Source organism: Canis lupus, chromosome 30 (assembly GCF_011100685.1).
Source record: "Canis lupus familiaris isolate Mischka breed German Shepherd chromosome 30, alternate assembly UU_Cfam_GSD_1.0, whole genome shotgun sequence".
In the NCBI taxonomy this organism is placed as follows: domain Eukaryota; kingdom Metazoa; phylum Chordata; class Mammalia; order Carnivora; family Canidae; genus Canis; species Canis lupus.
The window spans coordinates 39,704,882-39,726,904 of record NC_049251.1 but is presented as its reverse complement, the minus strand read 5'-3'; the positions used below and the strand labels follow the sequence as shown (position 1 = coordinate 39,726,904).

Sequence of the window (22,023 nt, the reverse complement as noted above, 5' to 3'; positions counted from 1 at the left end):
CTGCGGGCAGGGGACAGGGGCCGTCTGTCCCGACCAGCAGCGCCGAGGCGGCCCCTGCCCAAGTCCCAGGAGGCCGAGAGCCGGGTGACCGCCCTGCCCCGGGCGCCCGAGCAGCCGCAGCCTTGGCTTGGCCGGGCCTTCGGGGAGAGCCATGGCCGGGCTCCGGGTCGGGCTGCTCCCCCGACGTTGCCTCCAGGCCGAGCAGAACAGGAACACAAGCTTCTCGAAGGAGTAAGGGAGTCCGGGGGCTCGGCTCGGGCCTGGCTGGGGGAGGCGACGTGAGGTGCTTGCTGCTATGAAGCAAGGCTCTTCTCCAGCCCCAGGGCCGGGTCCCTGCGTGCGGACGCGGGGGGCGGGGGGCAGGGAGGGAGAGCGTGGCGGCCGGAGGGCGGCTGGAGAACTTGCTAACGGTGGACTGTCCCCTGGGGAGGAGCCCCTGCCGGTGGAGCCTGCACCCCTGAGCCCTGCCCCTGCTGCCCCCGGGGGCAAGCCCGTCCGGAGCTGGCTCCGCACCAGGGAAGTGGCCCCAAAGCCCCTGAGCTCTGAGGCCCGGATCCGGGTCCCCCCTCTGAGTGCCCTGAATGCACAACCCTCTCTGGGGCTTCTAAAGACACAAGGGGCCCCCACTGGTGTCCGCTGCCAACCTGGAACCAGGGAAGACACAGGAAGAGCTAGAGGGAGGTGCAGAAGGGGTGGCAGGGGCGGGGGTGCTCAAGGCCCACAGGTCTGCACCGGGAGAACTTCCCCAGACTGGGGGGGCCTCCTGGGGGCGGGGGGGCCGCGACCGGAGCTCAGGTTGGGGCCGAGCTGCGTGAGGCACAGTCACACTCAGAAGCGCGTGAGTCACTGGAGCCTAAATGGGGAAGGAGCAGCCCCTGAGCAGGAGAACAAAATGGAAGGGGAGCCGGGCGGACGGCGGGAAGGGGGGGACGGTGCCCGTCCCAGTGCAGGACCAGGAAGCGGCCAGGGCAGTGCCCCAGGTGGTCCCGGTCCAGGTGGGCAAGGCCCTGTGCGCCCACGGGGTCTCACTGCCCGGAGTCCCTGCTGGGCTGCGGAAGGGGAGTTCGCCCCCGGAGGTGCTCTGGGGTCCTGACATCAGGGAGCACGAGGCCAGGGCGCAGGTCGGTGAACAGGGGGTCCTGCGGTCTTGCAGGCGCCGCGGAAGTCGGAGGCCTTGCCCAGGCGGGCAGGGCGCGGGCGTGGGCACGGGGCGGGCGTGGGCCGCGCACACCCGGCCCCGTGAGAAACGCCGTGGGGCTACTTGCTGGGATCCCCTGGGACAGGCCCCTTGTTTACCTGTGGGCGAAGCCCCCATCACCCATTCGTCTGTTCAGCATTTATGGGGCACGTCCACGTGCGGTGCCTGAGGCTGAGTCGGGAGGATGCAAAATTCCAAAAATAACGCGAAAAGAGGGGAGCTGTGGGGACCCTCCCCCCAGGCCCCCCCGTGCCCCATCCTCCTACAAGTCCTCCCAAACCCTTAGCCTCGTGCGACTGTTACTGCTTTAGATTCACCAGGTCCTGGGATCCCTGGGGGCTCAGGGTTGAGCGTCTGCCTTCGGCCCAGGGCGTCATCCTGGGGACTCGAGATCGAGTCCTGCATCGGGCTCCCTGCACGGAGCCTGCTTCTCCCTCGGCCTGCGTCTCTGCCTCTCTCTGTGTGTCTCATGAATAAATAAATAGAATCTTAAAACTTTTTTTTTTTAATTAAAAAAAAATTGGTCCAAGTCGCCCTGTCCCAGCACCAACCTGGAGGGCTCTCTGTGGGGGGAGTGAAGGGTGGCCCCGAGGACAGTCGCTTCCTCATCGTCACGGAGACCCAGAGGCGTGTTCGGGGTTGGCACCGGGGATCGGCCTGGCTCCTCGGCCTGAGGCTGGCAGCCCGACCCTGGGGGAGCCCCGGCCTCCCGCGACCACCGCGTCCTAGGAGCGTGGGATACGCCTCCCTAACTCCCTGGAGGGCCGGGCCGAGGGCTGGGGGTGCGCGGGCTGGACAGGAGCGGACGGGAGCACGAATCCGGGGGTTAAGCGACCCCAGAAGAAGCCGGGTGACAGCAGAGGGCAGAGGGGGCCGGGGCCGCAGAGCCTCTCACTGTCCTCGGGCCCGGCCGCCCGGCCGCCTGCACCCAGGGAGGCGAGCCCCGTCGCCCCGGCTCCCCTGACGGTCACCCCTGCGCGCACTGACTGCTCGGCGCGGCCCTGGGGTGCAGACGGGAGCCAGTCCCCGAACGAACCGAGCGCACAAGCCCTTCCTTCCTTCCTGTTTTTAAAAGATGTTATTTATTTATCCATGAGAGACCCAGAGAGACGCAGAGACACAGGCCGAGGGAGAAGCAGGCTCCACACTGGGAGCCCGAGGCGGGACTCGATCCCGGGACCCCAGGGTCACGCCCTGGGCCGACGGCGGGTCCCCGACCCCTCTCAGCCCCGTGGGAGGCGCCAGGCTGTCCCCTGGCCAGTCGTCCGTGTCCTGCTGGCTACGCGGTCCCAGGCGGGCTCTGGGGCGTCCCGCTGCAGAAGCTGCGCGGCCGGCAGGGCTGGAGGCGGCCTCCTGCCCCCTGGGCGCCCCCCGGACGCCCCTCCTGCAGGCTCGAGGCCCCGCCTCACCTGCTGCCCCAGGCTGAGATGCTTCCTGTCGGAAGGGGTTCCCGATCCTGAGCCCAGAGGATGAGCCAGGCTGGCGGCAGGGGCAGAGGCCGGAGGAAGGTGGGCAGGAGGGCAGCGGGCTGCGGGGACGTGTCCATGCTCGCTCCCTACGCTGTGGAGGCTGGGGCAACGGCACGACCCGGAGACCCGCAGAGGGGGCTCGAGCGGGCCCTGGGGCAGGGGGTGGGGACGGAGGGCTGGGCTGCCCGGAAGCCGGCAGCGGGGGACCTGGGGGCCCCATCAGGGTGGGACCAGGGCCCGATGTCCCGGGCAGTGCTGCGGGCTCAGGGGCTCCCCGCATCCAGCCAGGGGGTCGGGTGGGGAGCAGCACCCGCCGTCCCAGAGGCTGTGATTCCTCGCAGCCGCCTCGCCTGGGAGGGAGGGCCCGAGTCCGCGGGCAAGGACGGAGCGGTGGGGGGTGGGATGCGGAAAGGCCCCAGTAGTTGCCAAGCTTTGGATTTGTCGCCCTGGACGACGAGCCTGGGGACAAGGGGGCAGGGAGGTGGGCACCGCCCTGTTCAGCGGGTTCCCAGCCCGGCCAGGGGCCACCTAGTGCGCCAGGCCAAGCTGGCAGGAGGAAGGGGCGCTCGGGGTGGAGGAGAGGAGGCGGCGCGGGCTCCGGGAGGGGGCTCACAGGTGCACCAGACGGCGGGGTGCGGCGGGAGGGCCTGGGGGCGGATGTGGGGTCCGCGGGGTCGTGCGGGCGGCCAGGTGCAGGCTGAGGCCTTGCTGGCGGGACGCCGGCCGGGAGGGGCTCGCGGGGAGCGGAGTCCAAGCTGGACACTGCATGTGAGGTGTTCGCAGGCTGTGGGGTCGAGCGGGGGGTGGGGGCAGGCCTGAGTCTGGGGCGGGATGTGGTCAGGAGGGCAGGTGGCGGGGGCGGCCGCGGGCTGGGGTCACACTGCGCCACGAGGGCAGGAGCCGTGGGTGTGCAGAGGCCGGGTGCAGCCCCGCAGGGCGTCCGTCGGCGCTGCCCTCCCAGGGCCGGGCACCCTGGCCGCCACCCCTCCTCCCCGTCCTTGCCGGCTCACCTTCCCTCACCTCCAAGGCTGGTTTTCCTCCTCGGGGAGCGGGGTCGTGCTGGGGGCTCCCCGCAGAGCTGTGAGGACCCTGGCAGTTGGGCCGGCCCTTCTCCCACCGAGGGGAGCCGGGCGCCAGGCTATTAGCTCAGGCGCTTCCGGAGGACTGGGGTGGGCCCCGCAGGCTCCCCGCGGGTGCAGCGCCCGTGCCCACGCCTCCTGGGTGCAGGGCGGCCTCTGCCCCTGCCCCACCCTCTGCCTTCTCCACCTGGTCCCCGTGGGTCCCACCAGGCTGGCCCCAGAGTCCCCAAGGGTCCGGTGAGGAGACGGAGCCAGCGCCCCGGAGGACAGGGAGGGGGGAGGGGCGGGGAGGGGGGAGGGGAGCTTCTAGAGCACGTGGGGCACCGAGCAGGAGCTGCTGCCCAGGCCCTGCTGCGCCCGGGCTGCGATGGCCAGTCACCCTCCTCGCCCCACTGGGGCCGTGTCCCTGACGCCCGCCGACCCGGACCCACGCGCCTCCCTGCCTGGCCCAGGGAGATGCTGGTCCCTCGGTGCCCCGCGACCCAGCAGGGGACCCCACCCCCTTCCCTCTTTGGGGATCCTGGGGGCTGTCCCCGCAGTGGGGCCCACCCAGGGAATCAAGTCCCAGATGAAGAGCAGGGGCCTTTCACGTGTGAGTGTGTCCCACACACCGCGGCTCACACCTACGTCCAAAGCGTTCCGTGGTCATCGGGGCTGCGATGTAACGGCGCGTCCTTCCCTGCTGCCCGCAGCCCGGCGCCCCAGCTTCCCTCCAGCGCCCTCTCCAGTGCCCCCAGAGCCCCCAGCGCCCGCCAGCCCTTGGGAGCCGCACCCCCGTCGCCCAGCGGCCCAGCCAGGGCGCCGTCAGGCCTGCACGTCCCGGGCTCCCCGAGTCCCCCCGCTGCTCGGCCGCCTGCTGCCTCTCCCGCCGCCTCCCCCAGGCCGCCCGCCCGCCTGCCTGCACCCAGGTGGAGCCGCCGGATGCTGGGCTGGAGGTGGCCCAACGGGGGGAGGGGGCACTGGCCATGGCCCGGATGCGGCGGCCTCCTTGTTCCCAAAGAGATCTCGGCCTGGTTCTGAGCGGTCATGTCTGGCCCGGCCGAGGGCCCTCGACTCGAGACCCGTGCATGCGTGACCTCCAGCCCGCCCACCACGGGCGAGGTCCCCGGGCCCGAGCATGGGGTGACTGTGACTCCGGCCCTGCGGACCCGACGCCGGCCTCTCTGCTTTCAGCTCCCTGCGGGCCTCCTTCGAGTGCCTGAAGCAGCGTAAGTCCTGCCTGTCCCCAACACCAGGCTGCGGGGGGCCAGGACCTTCTGGGAACACCCCCGTCCCCACAGAGGGAGGTAGAGGGGCGCCGGGCGGCTGGCGGGGGGCGGCTCCGGGCGGAGGCCCCATGCCACGCGCTTGTCCCCAGAAATGGAGAACGTGGGCAGCTCCCACATCCAGCTGGCCCTGGCCCTGCGTGAGGAGCTGCGGGGCCTCGAGGAGTTCCGCGAGAGACAGAAGGAGCAGAGGAAGAAGGTGAGGCCGGGCCGCGCGGGGGCACGGCGGGGGCACGGCGGGGGCACGGCGGGGAGGGCCCCGAGGGCCTTGGGTGCTGGGCCTCCCCTGAGCGGCTCAGGCGGGAGGAAGGAGAGCCGTTGGCCTTTTTGATTATGCTGCACAGCAGGCCGGAGGGTCCCTGAAGTCTGGGGGGACCCAAAGGAGGCGTCCTGATTTGGAGTCACTGGAAACCGGTCCCGAGCCGCAAGAGTCAGGGCTGCTTGTCGGGAGAAGGGCAGGTGGTGGCCGCTGCTCTGCGGGCCGCCCGGGTGGAGGGGGCGCTGGGGGTGTCTGGCTTCCCCGACACCCACCGGTCCTTTCACCTGTGGGAGGGCCTGGCAAGGAAGTGAGGTCCCCGTCACGGGAGGTGTGCAAGCAGAGACCGGGGCAGCAGGGGCGGGGTGGCCTTGGGGCCTCAGCCGCCCAGGTCCCTCCCAGGCTGAGGCTCTGGCCGCGCTCGTGGCGGCTGGAAGGCGGCGGGGCCCCGTGCTCAGCCCGTCGGGCTGTCGTGACGAGGGTGCAGGGCACACGCCGCACCTGTCGCCAGGGATGAAGGACCCTTGCGAACTGTCCGGAGGCCTGGAAGACGGGGAAGTCCACCCAGCTGAGCCGTGAAGGGGAAGGGCCTGGGGGCTCCTGGGGGGCCTCGGTCCCCTGCCGCAGGCCGGCTGCTATGCCTCCCCCCGCGCTGCGGGACCGGGCCGCGGCCCCTCGGTCTCTGCGCTGGGCCCTCTGTGCAGTGTGGCCGGGCCCCGTCCCCGGCAGCCAGCGGCCTCGGGCTTGCATGGGGCCCGGGTCAGCGGCCTCCAGGGCCCCAAGGCGCCTCAGGGTGCGGGCAGCCACCCCCCAACCGGGCCTGCCTGCAGCGGGCAGAGCCCCCGCCAGCGCAGCCGGGCCCCCACCTGCCTGTTTGGGGGCTGTGAGGGCTGCGGACGCCGTGGAGCCCGAGAGCGCGCCCGAGCCCGGGGTCGGAGCCGCGAGGCCGCCCGGGGCACAGCGGGGCCCGCTGCCTGCGGCCCGACCCCAAGCAAGGAGCCGGGTCCTAACCCCCGCGCGCGGCCCAGTGTCTGAGGCTGAGGGTCCTCGTCTGCCCGAACGGAAGCCCCGAGGGGTGGCGGCCCGGGTGCCTACGGGGACAGGCATCCAGGGACGCGAGTGCCCACCTGGGTGCACGGCCACGGCTGCGTGCAGGACACGGGCGGGTGCTCCGTGGGGCGCGAGGGCCCGCGAGTCAGCCGGGCGTGCCGGGCAGGGGGCCTGAGTCCCCGCGGGGTCCGCACCAAGCGGCCAGACGGCCACACCGCGCCCCGGGCCCTGGGCTCCCGTCCGGGGCAGGACCGTGGACGAGCGGGGCGGTGGGCGGGGGGCAGGGGGCTGCTGGGCCTCCCCCGGGCCACCCCGGCTCGGGCCCCTGCTCAGAGCCGCGTGTCCCCTGCAGTACGAGGCCGTCATGGACCGGGTCCACAAGAGCAAGCTGTCCCTGTACAAGAAGGCCATGGATGTGAGTGTGAGGGGCCCGGCCCCGCGGGAGGCCCTGGGGTCCACGGGCCGGGGCGCAGCCGCAGATGGGGCGTCGGGTCCCCGAGGGCTCCAGGGCGGGAGCGGCCTCCCTGCGCAGGGATGAGGATGCGGGCGTGGCCGGGGGTGCTGGGGCCTGATGCGAGGATGGGGCCGTGTCCCCAGGGGAAGGGCGAGCAATGCCCCCCCTGCTCCGCCCCGGGAGGAGGCCTGCACCCCGCTCACGGGCCCGCCATGGGGAAGGGAGCCTCAGTCTGGGCCCCCCTCGCCTCTCCTCGCCCCCAGTCCAAGAAGTCGTATGAGCAGAAGTGCCGGGACGCTGATGACGCGGAGCAGGTGTTCGAGCGCATTAGCACCAACGGGCCCCAGAAGCAGGTGGAGAAGGTGCGTGGGCTGCTGAGGCCGAGCGCTGTCCCCGGGGCTGCAGCAGGGTGAGGACGGCAGGGAGGGGTGCCACGGACACCCCAGGAAGGTCAGCATCTGGGGCACCTGCTCAGCGCCCCGAACCACCGTGTCCCCAGCCGTGAACCGGGTTTCCGAGAACCTCAGGCCTTGGGTGGACAGCTAGCTGGCCCCCATGTAGCCCTTGGAGAGGGCTCAGTACACCCATGCCACAGAGGGGAAACTGAGGCCCGGACACGGTGAGTGACTGGCCGAGGTCTCGGAGCCAGAGGCCGTGAAGAGAGGACGCACACCAGCTCATCCGGAGCCCAGCACCCAACGCTTGGGTCTCTGGGCTCGGGGGGGTCAGGGACGCCGGGGCCCAAGGGCGGACGTGCCCAGTGCCCGGACAGGAAAGCCCAGCCCAGAAGGCAGGGGGCTGGGGCTGAATTAGGGCAGCGGGTCGAGGGCCCAAGGGCAGTGCCAGGCCACCCTCCCCCAGCTCCTCTCATCGCCTTCACACACGTGGGCTACGCGTTTCTGTGTTTAGTTTCTTTATTGGACCCTCTCTGGTTGTGGTCACTGGTGGGCGAGGCTGGAAGTGAGCGGCGGGACCTGCCCACGGCCAGCTCCTGGTGTCCTCCCGGGGGCCCAGGAGAGGGGGACAGCAGACCTCAGAGCCCCAGGGGCGGGGACCCCACAGCTCAGCCCTGCCCCCCTGTGTCTCCCCAGAGCCAGAACAAGGCCAAGCAGTGCAAGGACGCAGCCCTGGAGGCAGGTACGCGGCCCTGCCCTTCCCCCGACCCGGGACGCGGCCCACGGGCCCGTCCCCCGGCCACACACTATCCTCACCCTGGGGACACGCACGGGCACACGACTACCCAGAGGCACGCGCTCGCCACTCTCCCGTGATCCTGCCAGTAAAACCCAAGCTCGCGTCCTCCCGTTTGCCGGGACCTGCTCGTGGCGCCCGGCGTGTTTCCGCCGCTCCGCCCAACAACCCTGAGTTTTTATTTTTTATTTCTTATTTATTTATTTTTTCAACCCTGAGTTTTTAATTGGAGTGTAGTTGGCATATGATGTTGTGCTCATTTCGGGTGTGCGACCTAGTGACTCGACCGTCATAAGCGTCACGCGACGCTCCCCTCCATACCCGCGGTTTCCGTCACCGTCACCGAGCAGCGTCGTTCCGAGGTCACCGGCCATTCCCCAGGCCGCGCCTCCTGGATCCTACACGCGGGAGCTGCGCGCCCGGGATCCCCGTCGCCCACCGGGCGCACCCTCCCCCGCCCTCGCCCCCAGGAAACCACCAGTTTGTTCTCTATTTTTACGGCTCTGCTTCTGTTTTTTTGTTGTTGTTGTTTATTTTTTTAGATTTCACACACATCGTGGAACCATACGGCATTTCTCTTTCTCTGACTTATTTCACTTGACATCACACCCTCTAGGCCCATCCATGTTGTCGTAAATGCCAAGATTCCATTCTCCTCTACGGCTGAGTAATATTCCATCCCACTTCTTCACCGCTCGTCAGCCAGTGGACACTCGGGCTGCCCCCACATCTTGGCTGTTGTGTATAGATAGTGCTGCAGGGAACATAGGGGTGTGTGGATCTTTTCCAACTAGTGGTTTCATTTTCTTCAGGTAAATACCCGGATGTGGAATTACTGGATTGCACGGTATTTCTGCTCCTAATGCTTTGAGGAAGCTCCATACCATGTTCCACAGTGGCTGCACCACTTTGCATTCCCACCGAGAGCGCAGGAGGGTGTCCCTCCCTTCACATCCTCACCAGCACTTGTTTCTTGTCTTTTTGATACTTGCCATTTTGCCATTTTGACTGGTATAGAGCGATAGCTCACTGGTTCTGACTTGCATTTCCCTGATGATGAGTGACGTTGTGCATCTCTTCACGTGTCTGTTGGCCATCTGGGTGTCATTTTTGGAAAAATGCCTGTTCAGGTCTTCTCATTCTTTAATCAGATTGGTTCTTTTTTTTTTTTAAGCTTTAGTTATTTATTTGAGAGAGAGAGTGAGAGGGAGGGAGAACGTGTGGTGGGAGGCGGACAGAGAGGCTAAGCAGACTCCCTGCTGAGTGCAGGGCCCAGCTCGGGGCTCGATCCCATAACCCTGAGATCATGACCTGAGCTGAAACCAAGAGTCAGATGCTTAACCGACTGTGCCACTGAGGTGCCTCCAGATTGTTTCTTTTTTTTTTTTTTTTAATGTTGAGTTATATCAGTTCTCTATATATTTCGAATATTTTTTTAAGATTTATTTATTTATTCATGATAGACATAGCAAGAGGCAGGAGGCAGAGGCACAGGCAGAGGGAGAAGCAGGCCCCATGCAGGGAGCCCAACGTGGGACTCCATCCCGGGTCTCCAGGATCGTGCCCTGGGCCAAAGGCAGGCGCTAAACCATTGACCCACCCAGGGATCCCCTATATTTGAATATTACCCCCTTATCTTCTCCTATTCAGTTGGTCGTCTTTTTCATTTTTTTGATGGTTTTCTTTGCTTTGGAAAAGCTTTTTGGTTTGATGTATTTCCAATTGTTTATTTTTGCTTTTGTTTCCTTCCTTTGACTGAAGGAACAGATCCAGAAAATATCGCTAAGGATTTACTACCTATGTTTTATTTTAGGACTTTATGGTTTCAGATCTCAAAATTAGGTCTTTAATCCATTTTGGGTTTATTTTTGTGTATGGTATAAGGAAGTGGTCTGGTTTCATTATTTTGGATGCAGTTCTCAGTTTTTCCAATGTCATTTATTGAAGAGACTATCTTTTCCCCCACTGTATAGTCCTGCCTCCTTTGTCATATATTAATCGACCATAGAAGCACGGGTTTGTCTCTGGGCTTTCTATTCTGTTCCATTGCCCAATGGGTCTGTTTCTGTGCCAGTACGTGTTTTGATTACTACAGCTTTGTTTATGATTGATTGATTGATTGATTGATTGATTTATTTATAATTTTTTAAAAGATTTTATTTATTTATTCATGAGAGGAAGAGAGAGAGAGAGAGAGAGAGAGAGAGGCAGAGACACAGGCAGAGGGAGAAGCAGGCTCCATGCAGGGAGCCTGACGTGGGACTCGATCCCAGGTCTCCAGGATCACGCCTGGGGTTGAAGGTGGTGCTAAACCGCTGAGCCACCCGGGCTGCCTGATTACTACAGCTTTGTAATTAAGTTTGAAACTTGGAATTGTAATACCTCCAGCTTTGTTCTTCCTTCTCAAGATTGCTTTGCCTGTTCAAGGTCTTTTGTGGTTCCATTACAAATTTTAGGATTTGTTCCAGTTCTGTGAAAATATATTGTTGGTGCTTTGATAGGAATTGTATCGAATCTGTAAATTTCTTAGGGCAGTGTGGGCATTGTAACAATATTAATTCTTCCAATCCATGAGCATGGTATACCTTTCCATTTATTTGTGTCGTCTTCAATTTCTTTCATCAAGGCTTTTGTTCTCAGAGTATAGGTCTTTCATTTCCTTAATTTATTCCTAGGTATTTTATTCTTTTTGGTGCAATTATAAATGGGATTGTTTCTTTTTTTTTAAGATTTTATTTATTTATTTATTCATGAGAGACACAAAGAGAGAGGCAGAGACACAGGCAGAGGGAGAAGCAGGCTCCATGCAGGGAGCCCCACGTGGGACTCAATCCCGGGACCCCAGGGTCACGCCCTGGGCTGAATGCAGTGCTAAACCGCTGAGCCACCAGGGCTGCCCATGGCATTGTTTCTTAATTTCTCTTTTCACTAGTTCATTATTGGTGTTTTGTATACTGCAACTTTACTGAGTTCACTTATTAGTTTTCATAGTTTTTTGGTGGAAGCTTTAGGGTTTTCTTTTTTTTTTAAGATTTATTTATTTATTTATTCATGATAGAGAGAGAGAGAGAGAGAGAGAGAGAGGCAGAGACACAGGCAGAGGGAGAAGCAGGCTCCATGCTGGGAGCCCGATGCAGGACTTGATCCTGGGACTCCAGGATCACGCCCTGGGCCAAAGGCAGGCCCCAAACCACTGAGCCACCCAGGGATCCCTGCTTTAGAGTTTTCTATATATAGTGTCATGTCATCTGCAAACAGTGAGTTTTACTTCTTCTTTACTAATTTGGATATGTCTTTTTCTTTGCTGATTGCTGAGTAAAAATGGTAAGAATGGACATCCTTGTTTCGTTCCTGATCTTAACAGGCAAAGCTTTCACCTTTTCACTACTGAATATGGTGTTAGCTATGATTTGTCATTGATGGCCTTTATTATGTTTAAGTATGTTCCCTCTAAACTCACTTATTGAGAGTTTTTGTCATGAATGAATGTTGAGTGTTGTCAAATAGCTTTTCTGCATCCATTATTTCTAGTAGTCTCTTACAATCCTTTGTATTTTTTTGGTGTCAGTTGCAACTTCTCCTCTTTCATTTCTGATTTTATCTGAATCCTCTTTCTTTTGGTCCTGATGAGTCTGGCTGAAGGTTGACCAATTTTGTGTATCTTTTCAAAGAATTAGCTCTTAGTTTTATTGATCTTTTTCTGGGTTGTTGTTGTTTTTGGTCTCTATTTCATTTATTTCCACTCTAATCTTTATTATTTCCTTCCTTCTACCAACCTTGGGGTTTGTTGTTTTTCTAGTTCCTTTAGATGTAAGATCAGATTGTTCATTTGGGGGTTTTCCTGTTTCTTGAGGTAGGCCTGTATTGGTATAAACCTCCCTCTTAGAATTGCTTTTGCCACCTCTCAGAGATTCTGAAATGTTAAGTTTCCATTTTCGTTCATCTACAGGTATTCTTTGGTTTCCTTTTTGAATTCCTCATTGACTCATTGGTTGTTTAGTAGCATGTTGTTCAGCCTCCGTGTGTTTCTTTTTTTTTTTTTCAGTTTTTTTTTTTTTTCCGTGTAACTGATTTCTAGTTTCATGCTGTTGTGATCAGAAAGGACGTTTGATAGTATCTCAATATTCTTAAATTTACTGAGACCTGTTTTGTGGATTAACATGTGATCTATTTTGGAGAATGTTCCATGTGCACTTGAAAAGAATGTGTATCCTGCTGTTTTGAGGTGGGATCTTCTCTACATATCTAAGTTCATGCGGTCTAAGGTGTCAAAGACATTGTTTCCTTACTGATTTTCTGTCTAGATGATCTATGCATTGATGTCAGTGGAGCATTAGTCTCCTAATATTATGGTATTACTGTCGATCTCTCCCTTTGTGTTTGTTATTATTTGCTTTATATAGTAAGGTGCCCTACGTTGGGTGCATGGATATTTACAACTGTTATCTCCTTTTGCTGGACTGATCCTTTTATCATTGTGTAATGCCCATCTTTGTCTCTTATTACAGTCTTTTTAAAAAGTCCATTTTGCTTGATAGCCGTAGTTTGACCCCAGCTTTGTTGCTGTTGCTTCCATTTGCATGGAATATCTTTTTCCATCCCTTCACTTTCGACCCGTATATGTCTTTAGGTCTGAGGTGAGTCTCTTGCAGGCAGCATATAGATGGGCCTTACTTTTTTAAAAAAGATTTTATTTATTTATTAGAGTGAGAGTGGGGTGGTGGGGGCGGTGGAGGAGCAGAGGGTGAGGGACAAGCAGACTCTGAGGAGTGCAGCGCCCGGTGCCAGGCTTGCTCCCACGAGCCTGAGATCACGACCCGAGCCGAAAGCAAGGATCAGATGCTCAACTGACTGAGCCCCTGGATGGGTCTTATTTTTTATCCATTCAGTCACCCTATGTCTTTTGTTTTTATTTATTTATTTATTTATTTATTTATTTATTTATTTATGTGTTTACCCTATGTCTTTTGATTGGAGCATTTAGTCCATTTCTATTTAAAGTTATTATTGATAGGCATGTGTTTATTGACATCTTGCTCTTTTCTGGTTGTTTTTGTAGTTCTCTTGCTCTTTTCCTTTGTGATTTGATAACTTTCTTTAATGTTATACCTGGATTCTTATTTTTTGTGTATCTATTATCAAGTTTTCAGTTTGTGGTTGTTATGAGGTTCATATATGATACTCTGTGTATACAGCAGTTTATTTTTTGTTGATGGTCGCTTAAGTTCCAACACATTCTAAAAGCTCTATATTTTTATTCCTCCCCTACTTTTTATGCATATTTTGTCCTATTTTACATCTTTCTATTTTGCATATTCCTTAATTTTTATACCTATAATTGGTTCTACTACTTCTGTCTTTAAACTTTCATACTAGATTGATAAGTGACTGACCTACTATTTTTACAATATGTTTGCTTTTACTGGTGACATTTCTTCCCTTTCATAATTTTACATCTTAGTTATGGCCTTTTCTTTTCCATTTAAAGAAGTCCATTTAACATTTCTTGTAAGGTCAGTTTTGTGATGATGAACTACTCTAACTTTGCTTTGAGAAATTCTTTATCTCAATTGTGAATGATACTCATGCTACGTAGAGTATTCTTGGTTTTAGGGTTGTTTATTGTTGTTTTTTAAATCTCTACACCCAACGTGGGGCTCGAACTCACAACCCTGAGATCAAGAGTTGCCTGCTTCCAACTGAGCCAGCCAGGCACCCTTAGGTTTTTGTCTTTTATTTTTCCTAGTTATATTTTTCAGCTCTGCTTGTTTTGTTTTTAATATTTTCTATCTCTTTATTGAGGTTCTGAATTCATCCACTCTCAAGTCTGATGAGCATTTTTATGACTATTACTTTTTTATTTTATTTTATTTTATTTTATTATTATTATTTTTTTGACTATTACTTTTAACTCTTTATCAGGTAGATTGTTTATCTTTGTTTTGTCCTTTTCTGGGGTTTCTGTCTTGTTCTTTCATTTGGAACACATTCTTCTTCTCCCCATTTTGTGTGTTTGTTTATATGTATTTGGTAGGCAACAGCCTTGGAGGTCTCATGTAGGTGGGAGCCTGGGGAGCCCAGTAGCACAATTCCTTCCTGTTCACTAGAATCAAGGCTCTAGAGGTGTCACCTGCGTGGGGCCCTCTGCCGCCTTCCTGTGGGGATCTGGCCGTGACGGTGGCACGCTTGCTGGTGGGCAGGGCTGACCACCGAGTGGCTAGTGGAGAGGGTTGGCTGCAGCTGCTCCAGGTGCGCTGGTGTGGGAGGTTGGCCCCCAGCAGCTTGGCCGCACTGTTGCATCCCCCTTTGTAACAAATGAGGAAATTGAGACACAGAGAACTTAAGTAACTACCGCAGGTCACACAGCCAAGAAGTGGTCTGCGTGTGAACCCAGGCTGTCTGGCTCCGGAGCCCGGGACCTACAGCAGCCGTCATGGGAGACAGACCCACTCCCCCCCAAGCACACGGAGCCTTCTCTGGGCCCCTGTCTCTTCCATTCTTCCATCCTTCACGTGATCCCAGAAGCCCCCAGCCCCAGCATCCTTTGTGTCTGTTGGCACACCTCCTAGGACAGAGAGCTCACCCCCCACCCCCCGCGGAAACGCGCTCCCTCCTGCTCCGCCTCTCCCGGGACCCAGCTGCTCCCTTGGCTGGTAGACAGATGCCCCCCAGGTTTCTAGGACTGGAGGTTCCACTCAGCAGCTTGCATCCCCCCTCAGTACCGCCCTCTCCCAGCCTGTCTCTCGTCCAGCAGGTGTGAGAGGGTGGGACCCAGGGGTGCCAAGAGACCTGGCCTCGCACCCTGAGGCCCGGGGTGTGCGGCTGCCCTGGGCCGCTCAGAGTGCAGCGGGGGAGCTGGTCCCCCCAGGTGCTGGACGGGCGTCCAGGGGAAGCACCGGGCCGGGGAGGAGGGGGCTCCGCAGGGCCCCGGGGAGCTGGGGCGCCGGCCCGCCTCCCTGAGGACCCCTGTGCCCCCAGAGCGGGTCTACCGGCAGAACGTGGAGCAGCTGGAGAAGGTGCGGGGCGAGTGGGAGCAGGAGCACCGGACGGCGTGTGAGGTGAGGCCCCGCCGCGTCCCTGCCTCCCGCGTGTCCGCGGCCCCCGTGTGCCCCCCGTGTGCCCCGTCGCGGCCGAGCCCGCAGCCACGCGCCCTGCACCCCTTGCCGCTGACCCACACGCAGATGGAGCCCCTAGCCCGGGTGCTGCGGGCGGGCCGGGCCGGGCTGGGGACCGGGTTCGGGGCTCGGGTTCAGGGCTCGGGCCGCAGCCTCGCGTCTCCCGGCCTCCCCGCCCGCCCCCAGGCCTTCCAGCTGCAGGAGTTCGACCGACTGACCATCCTCCGCAACGCCCTGTGGGTGCACTGCAACCAGCTGTCCCTGCAGTGCGTCAAGGACGACGAGGTGCGGCTGGGCGCGGGCGGGGGCGGCGCGCGGGGGGCCGCGGTGGCCTCGGCCTCAGGGTCCCGGTCCCCACCCTGCTCACGGGGCCACCATCCCACTGTGCACACGCTTGGGCTCGGACTGGCCCCCGCCCCGGGCTCGGAGGAGCCTGGGCCTCGGGGCCTCTCACAGGGACCCCAAAGCCTGGCTGCAGGGTCCCCGCTCACCCCCGGGGCCAAGTCACTGTGCCTCTGGCGCTTCCTTGTCCTTTGGAGGACAGAGGCGCGTCCCGGGGACCCTGGGCCCAGCAGGTGCTCGGGAGCCCAGAGAGGTGGTCGGGCCCCAGGGCGCCCCGCAGGGAGGAGGCTGGGGGTGGGGGGGCTGAGGCCCCCTGAGCAGCACCTGGAGAGCGCGGCCCCCTCAGCCCCCCTCGGCCCGCCTCGCCCCCAGCTCTACGAGGAGGTGCGGCTGACGCTCGAAGGCTGCAGCGTGGAAGCCGACATCGACAGCTTCATCCAGGCCAGGAGCACAGGCGCCGAGCCCCCAGGTGAGCCCAGCCTGGGCCGCAGAGCCGCGGGGCCCCGGTGTCCCCAGGAGGCCCCAGGAGGCCCGGCCCCAGCCCTGACGCTCCTCTCTGGACAAGGCGGGCGGCTCCGTGGGGACAGAGCAGTTCCCCGCCGGGTGCAGCAGTGAGGAGAGCTGGAAGGGGGGCGGGGGGGCGCCCCGGGGCCTGCTGGGCTCCCCTGGGGCCGGAGCCCGGGACTGCTCTCCGTGGGGCCCACAGCGGGCGCCTGAGCTGCGAGCGGCCCCTCCCTCAGCTCCGAGGCAGAGGTCGTCGGGGTCTCCGCATGGGGACAAGTTGGGGTAGCAGGTGGCAGAGGTCCTGCCTGCCGGGGCCACCCAGCCTCACAGCCTGCTGCCCGCAGCTCCGGTGTCCTTCCAGAACTACTACGACCGAGAGGTCACCCCGGCAGCCGGCAGCCCCAGCACGCAGCCATCCTGCGGCATGATCAAGAGGTGAGGCGCCCGCTGGGCCTGGGCCCGGCCCCTCCACCTGCGGGCGGCCCTTCCTCACCTGCTTGCTGAGACCCGCCGCGGGGCTGCTGCTAGGGGTCTGTCGGGCGCTCTGGGGAGAAGCCGACTCAATCGAGCCTCACGACACCCACAGCCCCAGGGGGCCCAGGCATTAAGCAAATCATCACACCCGCTGACTCGGCAGTGACTGTGCTCAGAGCTACCGAGACCCCAGGCTGGCCCCTCGTCCCTGGGCCCCGCTGCTGGCCTGCGTCGGTGGCCGGGCTGTCGCGCTGCAGCGGGGACACTGCGGCTGGTGCGGATCCGGGCACAGGGCAGGCCCCACACAGCGACTCTCCCGGCCCCTCCTCGGCCTGGCTGCAGGGCCCAGGGGCCTTGCGTCACCGCGTCGCTGCACCGGTCACTCGCCTTCCCTGGGCCCAGAGAACCTAAGGACTTGCTTCGGGCCTGGGGTGACCAGGGCGAAGGCCCACTAGGAGCAGCACCACCTGCCCAGGGAGCCCTCGGCGGCAGGCTCCTGAGGGACCCTTGGGCCCTGGCGGCGGGCGTCTGAGCATCCGCGGTCTCGCGTGGTGCCCGCACCCCCACCCCAGGGCCCTGCGACACCCTCTCCCCATCCAAGCTCATGCAGAGAAGGCCCTGCCTGTGGGTGGTAGGCAGGATGGGGACGGGTTACGGGCCTCCCAGGCCTCCGAGCCCCCGGAGCCCCCGGCAGGCCGCCCCGGAGGCAGGGAGCACAGCGTGTCCGTCCAGGAGCCGGGAGAGAGCAGTGACCCCAGGGGGGAGTCACAGCCTCACAGCCGCACCGAGTGACCCTGGGGCTCGCAGGCCGCCCTGCAGCCCTGGGGGGACCCGGACCTCAACAGGGGGCCGTGCAGACGACAGGATGGGAGAGCTCCCGGGCGTAGTGTCTTGGAAGGACAGACGGCCAGGACAGAAGTCCCACTGAGTGGAGGCAGCCTGGCTCCTGGGGGGGGCGGGGGTCACCATGTGGGGGCAGCACAGGGAAGGGGCCGGCGGCCGGCACAGGGGTCACCATGGGGGCCGGCACAGGGGGCCAGCAGGGAGCCGGGCACGGCGGTGGGGGGGCCAGGACTCGGGAACCACTGTCCTGGTGCAGCCGACTGGAGCCGGGCGGCGGGGCCTGCCGCAGGGCCCCCCCCCACCCCACCGAGCTCGCTCCTCCGGCCGCGGCCCCGCCGCCCACCCCCTGCCTGTCCCCCTGCCCGGGCTCCCCGAGGGGCAGGGCCGTCCCGTTAGTGTGGGGCCTGCTGGGACCTGCTGGGCCTGTGCCCCCCCGAGGCCAGGTCCACACACACACACGTCCGAGTTCCCATCCCGCCGTGTCCCCCCCAGAGGGTCCGACCCGTCCTGGCTCCCGCGCGCCCAGGGGGCCCCTCCATCCCGCACACGCTCCACCCGAGGGGAGCCCCCCTGACCCGCAGCCTCGCAGGGCTTGGCTCCACCCCACGACGCCCGCGCCTGCCTGGCTCTCAGCGCTGCCCGCTTCTGGGGTCCCCCCGTTTTACTTCGCGAGCCTCCGTGACTCCCGCCTGCCGGGCTCGGAGCCCCACCTGCGGGGTCAGGGCCGGCTGGGCCGGGTCGCCGCGGGCTGCAGGCCCCGGGCCACGAGTGAGCTTCCTCGCCAGGCAGATGGAGCGGCGGTGGGGGGCGCGGGAAGCCCCCCCACCCTGGGGCCGACCTGCCTTCCCGTCAGCAGGTTCTCCGGGCTGCTGCACGGAAGTCCCAAGGCCTCGGCGGTGGGAGCTTCCGCAGGTGACTGCGGGGGACGGGCCAGCGCTGCCCTGGGGGGAAGGGAGGCCCCGCAGGGCACGGGGGGCCCAGCCCAGGGTGGGGGGGCTGCGGGCTCACACGGTTTCATCCTCCGCAGAGACCCCGAGCGCGGCCCCGGGACAGGCCGAGGGCGTCTACAGCAGCATCGTGGTGAAGGAGGCGCCGGGGCCCCCCGCCTACCGGGCGCTCTACGACTACGCGGCCCAGGTGAGGCCAGGCCCCCCGAGGGCTGCGGAGGGGGCGCGTGGCCCTGGAGCAGCACCCAGCCCGGGGGCTCAGCTGCCGCTGGGGAGCGGGCAAGAACGGGGGCGCCCCTCGGGTGGGCCCGGGCCACGGGGCGGCTGTGTGACCCTCGGGTCCAGGCCGCTCCCTGCTTGACGGGAGGGTCGCAGAGCCCCCCGGGCCCACCCGGATTGAGGCCCGGGGCTACGGGGGCGGGGGGAGGAGAGGGAGCGTCCGCAGGGCAGAGGTCAGCTCAGCAGCTGTGGGGGCTGGGGCAGAGGGGAAAGTGGGGGGACCCAGGGCGGGGGAGGCAGCAGGCTGAGCCCCATAGGGCCCTCCTCCCTGCGAGCCTGCAAAGGGCCCCCAGCCCCGGGGCCCCCGCCCACCTGGCGGCCAGCTGGCACCTGCTGTCTGGGGCGGGGTGCCGACGGACCCCCCACCGCCCGCGGCCCTCCCAGCCCGGCCTGCTCTCATTCCCTTGCCCAGAATTCCGACGAGTTGAACATCTCCGCGGGGGACGTCCTGGAGGTCATCCTGGAAGGGGAGGACGGCTGGTGGACAGTGGAGCGCAACGGGCAGCGCGGCTTCGTCCCTGGCTCCTACCTGGAGAAGCTCTGAGGGGCGGAGCCCCCCCGACCACCCTGCTGTCCCCGCGGCCTCACTGGGCCGGGATGGGGTCCGAGGGGGCCCCCCCCATGGTGTTGGCCGCTCCCTGCGCGGTGTCTGCACCGGGAATAAAGGAGTGCGTTGCCCTCTCCCTGGTCTGCAGGGTCCCGTTCACTCTTCGGCCCTCACGTCCAAGCGTCTAGTCCAAGATGGGGCCGCGGAGTGCAGGGAGGGAGATGTGGGGGGGCGGGCGGGGGTGCACCGGGAGACAGGCTCCCCCCAACCTGCTGGGGAGGGAGCAGGGCCCTGGGCCCAGACCGCCAGGGAGACCCACACCCGGGTAAAGGGAAGGGGGGCGATGGGGGGTGATGGGGGCCTGGAAGGGCAGCGGCAGGCAGGGCAGGGCACCCCGAGGAGAAGGGCACCAGGTGGGGTATGAGCACGGGGGCGGGGGGGGGGGGGGCGAGGTGGGATCGCCTGGAACACTCTGGGATGAGCCAAGCTCAGTCTGCGGAAGAGGCAGCGGCTCCGCTGCAGGGAGGGGGGCCGCGGGCAGCGGGGAGGCAGCCGAGCACCTGCTGGGGCAGTGGTCCTGCCCCCACACCCAGCCGAGGCCCACGGGAGGCCTGGAGGCCGGGGAGGCCGGGGAGGCCGGGGCTGCGGCACCTCGGCCCGTCGGCAGGAAGCCCTCCCGGGCGGGGGTCCCCTCTGATGCTCTTGGGCCTCTTCTTGCCCCCGGAGCCCAGGAACAGCTGCCGCCGCTGGCCTGGGAGGCCCCGCTTGGCCGAGGCACCCGGGGCGGGGAGGGGGGGTCACGGGCCCCTGAGGAGCAGCTCCCGCGGCCTGGACGCTGCCCACTGGGCCCCGAGGCCTCGGTCCTGCTTTGCTCAGGGAGCCCGCGAGCGGCCCGGGGACCAGCGACGGGACCGTCCCGAGGCTGAGGGCGCCACAGGCTTCTGAGGGTCGGTGACCCCGGGACAGCGCGGGACCGGGAAGGCTCCCCGGGAAGGGGCAGGCCCTCGGCTCCGCCGCGTCCGACGCTCCGCACGGGCTGCGGGAGGCCCCACACCAGGAGCCGCAGGAGCCGCGACGACGCTGCCGGGGACGGGCCGTGACACCAGCAAAGCCCGGGCCCAGGCCGGGAGGGGACCGTCCTGCGGCCCCGCAGCCCCGGCCAGGCCTCCTCCTCGTGGCCCAGCAAGCCTGGCGCCTGGCCTCGGGGACACGGCTGCGGGGCCCAAGCAGCAGCACCGCGCCGGGCCGGGGGTGGGGAAGGGCCTCGGGCTTCTCAGAAAAATCAGATCGAGGCTGAGATCCTTCCGGAAATGTCCTCTTCCCCTGTAAGGCACTTCCTACAAGAGAACCGACCCCACGCCCGACACGTCTGACGCCCTCAGTAGGGATGTTGGCAAAGACACCTGCGGCCGCGCGGGGTCTGCTCTCCCCGGGGAGACCGGTGGAGAAGGGTCTACAAGGGTTCTGCGGGCGGCCCCGGCCGAGACCGGCAGGCACCGGGAGGGACGCGACGCGACAAGGTGTCCCGAAGGCTCCTGGGGCAGAGCCTGCGCCTGAGAACGGGGGGGGGGGGGGGGGAGGCGGCGCTAGGCTGAGGGGTGTCCTCCCGAGCTCGGCCACCCCGGGGCGGTGGTGGTAGGAGGGGGCGCCGGCGCCGGGGCTGGGGGCCAGAGGCTGGGGGGGGGGGGGACACTGGGCGGGGCCGGGCCTGAGCACCAGGGCCCGGGGAGGAGGGCGGCCTGGGCCGGGCACGGGCCCTCGTAGCAGCCTCGGGGGAAGCGGGAGAGCAGCTCGGGCTCAGCGCTTCAATCCCCGGAAATACCTGGTCGTCTCCATCGAACATTCCATCCAGCCGCAGAGCCTTGTCCGAGACCTCTGGCCTGGACCCTGACCCCACCTCCGACAGGTGCGGCAGCGGCGCCGGTAAGGACCGTGGGCGCCAGAGCCGACTGGACGCGAGTCGAGGGCTGCAGGTCGCCCGGGGAAGAGCCCACAGAGGAGCCCAAGACTCGCTGGCTCCGCGGCCTTCTCCACCGTCTCTGCCACCAGGCGGCGAGGACCCGGCGCCAGGCAGGGGGAACCGGCGCGCGGAACCGGTGTCTTCCTAACGAGGCCCGCTTAGACACGGCCTCCGCAGTCGGGACGTCAGCGTCGAAGCCAGGCTCAGGCTTCCCCGCTGCCATTCTTCGGGACCTTGCTTTCACCGTCGGTGACAGGGGCTCCAGTTGCCGTCCTCGCCCAAGGGTGACACGGAGTAAAGCAGCGGCCCTCTACCCCCGAGGCCCAGCACCGCCTCCCCCCGCCTCCCCGGCTCCGCCCAGGCCCTGCAACCTCCGCACGGGAACCGGCTCCTCTGGCTGGACCGGGATGCCCGGCCGTTTGCCATCCTGGCCTGTGACGCGACAGCGCGAGCCCGGGACAAAGCCGCCACCAGCAGGCGGGCGCACCGCCCTCCACCAGCTCGCGGGGCCTGAGGACTCGGGGCTCGCGGCTTTCTCTCAGGCGCCCAGCAGAGCCCGGGGAGGAGGGCGCCGCTGCACCTCAGGTCCACGTGGAGACCTTACGCACCAGCCGGCAGTGGGTCTTCCCCCTGGCTGCTCCGCGGGGTCCCCTGATGAGATGCTGACGCCCTGAAACCCGTTCTCTGCCGGCCGAGCTTGAGCATCAACATTTTAAACATTCTACTGGTGATTCTAATTTGCAGCCAGGGATGAAAACCTTTCTGGCTGATGGGTTCTTTGGCTTTGGGGGGAAAAAAAAAAAGGAAATCATATTCTGACGGCATTGCAGGGACTGATCTCAGACCTGCGGCGCCCACCAGGTGCCAGGGGCTGGGGTGCAGAGATAAACAAACCTCTCCATCTTGTTATAATTTCTGTATCAACTTTCCTCCAGAGAGAAGGACCCGTGCGAGAGTCCATTTCCCACCACTAGCGACGTGCTCAGCGCGTCCAGAAAGGTGCCCAGCACACCTCAATAAAAAGTTGTTAAAGACCAAAAAAAAAAAAAA

General features: G+C 63.2%; 1 protein-coding gene across 10 annotated transcripts in view; it reads left to right on the top strand.

Annotated features, from left to right (window-relative positions):
• PSTPIP1 (proline-serine-threonine phosphatase interacting protein 1) overlaps positions 1 to 19,228 on the top strand; it is a 37,681-nt gene extending 18,453 nt beyond the window's left edge. For 3 of the 10 annotated variants that reach the window (XM_038581062.1, XM_038581066.1, XM_038581067.1), the window contains exons 4-15: positions 4,920 to 4,954; positions 5,104 to 5,210; positions 6,670 to 6,732; positions 7,035 to 7,133; positions 7,863 to 7,908; positions 14,941 to 15,020; positions 15,264 to 15,362; positions 15,792 to 15,888; positions 16,285 to 16,358; positions 18,094 to 18,152; positions 18,259 to 18,377; positions 18,879 to 19,228. In XM_038581062.1, coding sequence (XP_038436990.1) covers positions 4,920 to 4,954; positions 5,104 to 5,210; positions 6,670 to 6,732; positions 7,035 to 7,133; positions 7,863 to 7,908; positions 14,941 to 15,020; positions 15,264 to 15,362; positions 15,792 to 15,888; positions 16,285 to 16,358; positions 18,094 to 18,152; positions 18,259 to 18,377; positions 18,879 to 19,201 — 1,201 coding nt within the window. In that variant the 3' untranslated portion in view covers positions 19,202 to 19,228. Of the gene's footprint in view, positions 1 to 4,919; positions 4,955 to 5,103; positions 5,211 to 6,669; positions 6,733 to 7,034; positions 7,134 to 7,862; positions 7,909 to 14,940; positions 15,021 to 15,263; positions 15,363 to 15,791; positions 15,889 to 16,267; positions 16,359 to 18,093; positions 18,153 to 18,258; positions 18,378 to 18,878 lie in introns of all 10 variants that reach the window. The other 7 variants (XM_038581063.1, XM_038581065.1, XM_038581064.1 and 4 more) reach the window with 7 other exon arrangements.
• The last annotated feature ends 2,795 nt before the right edge of the window (positions 19,229 to 22,023 follow it).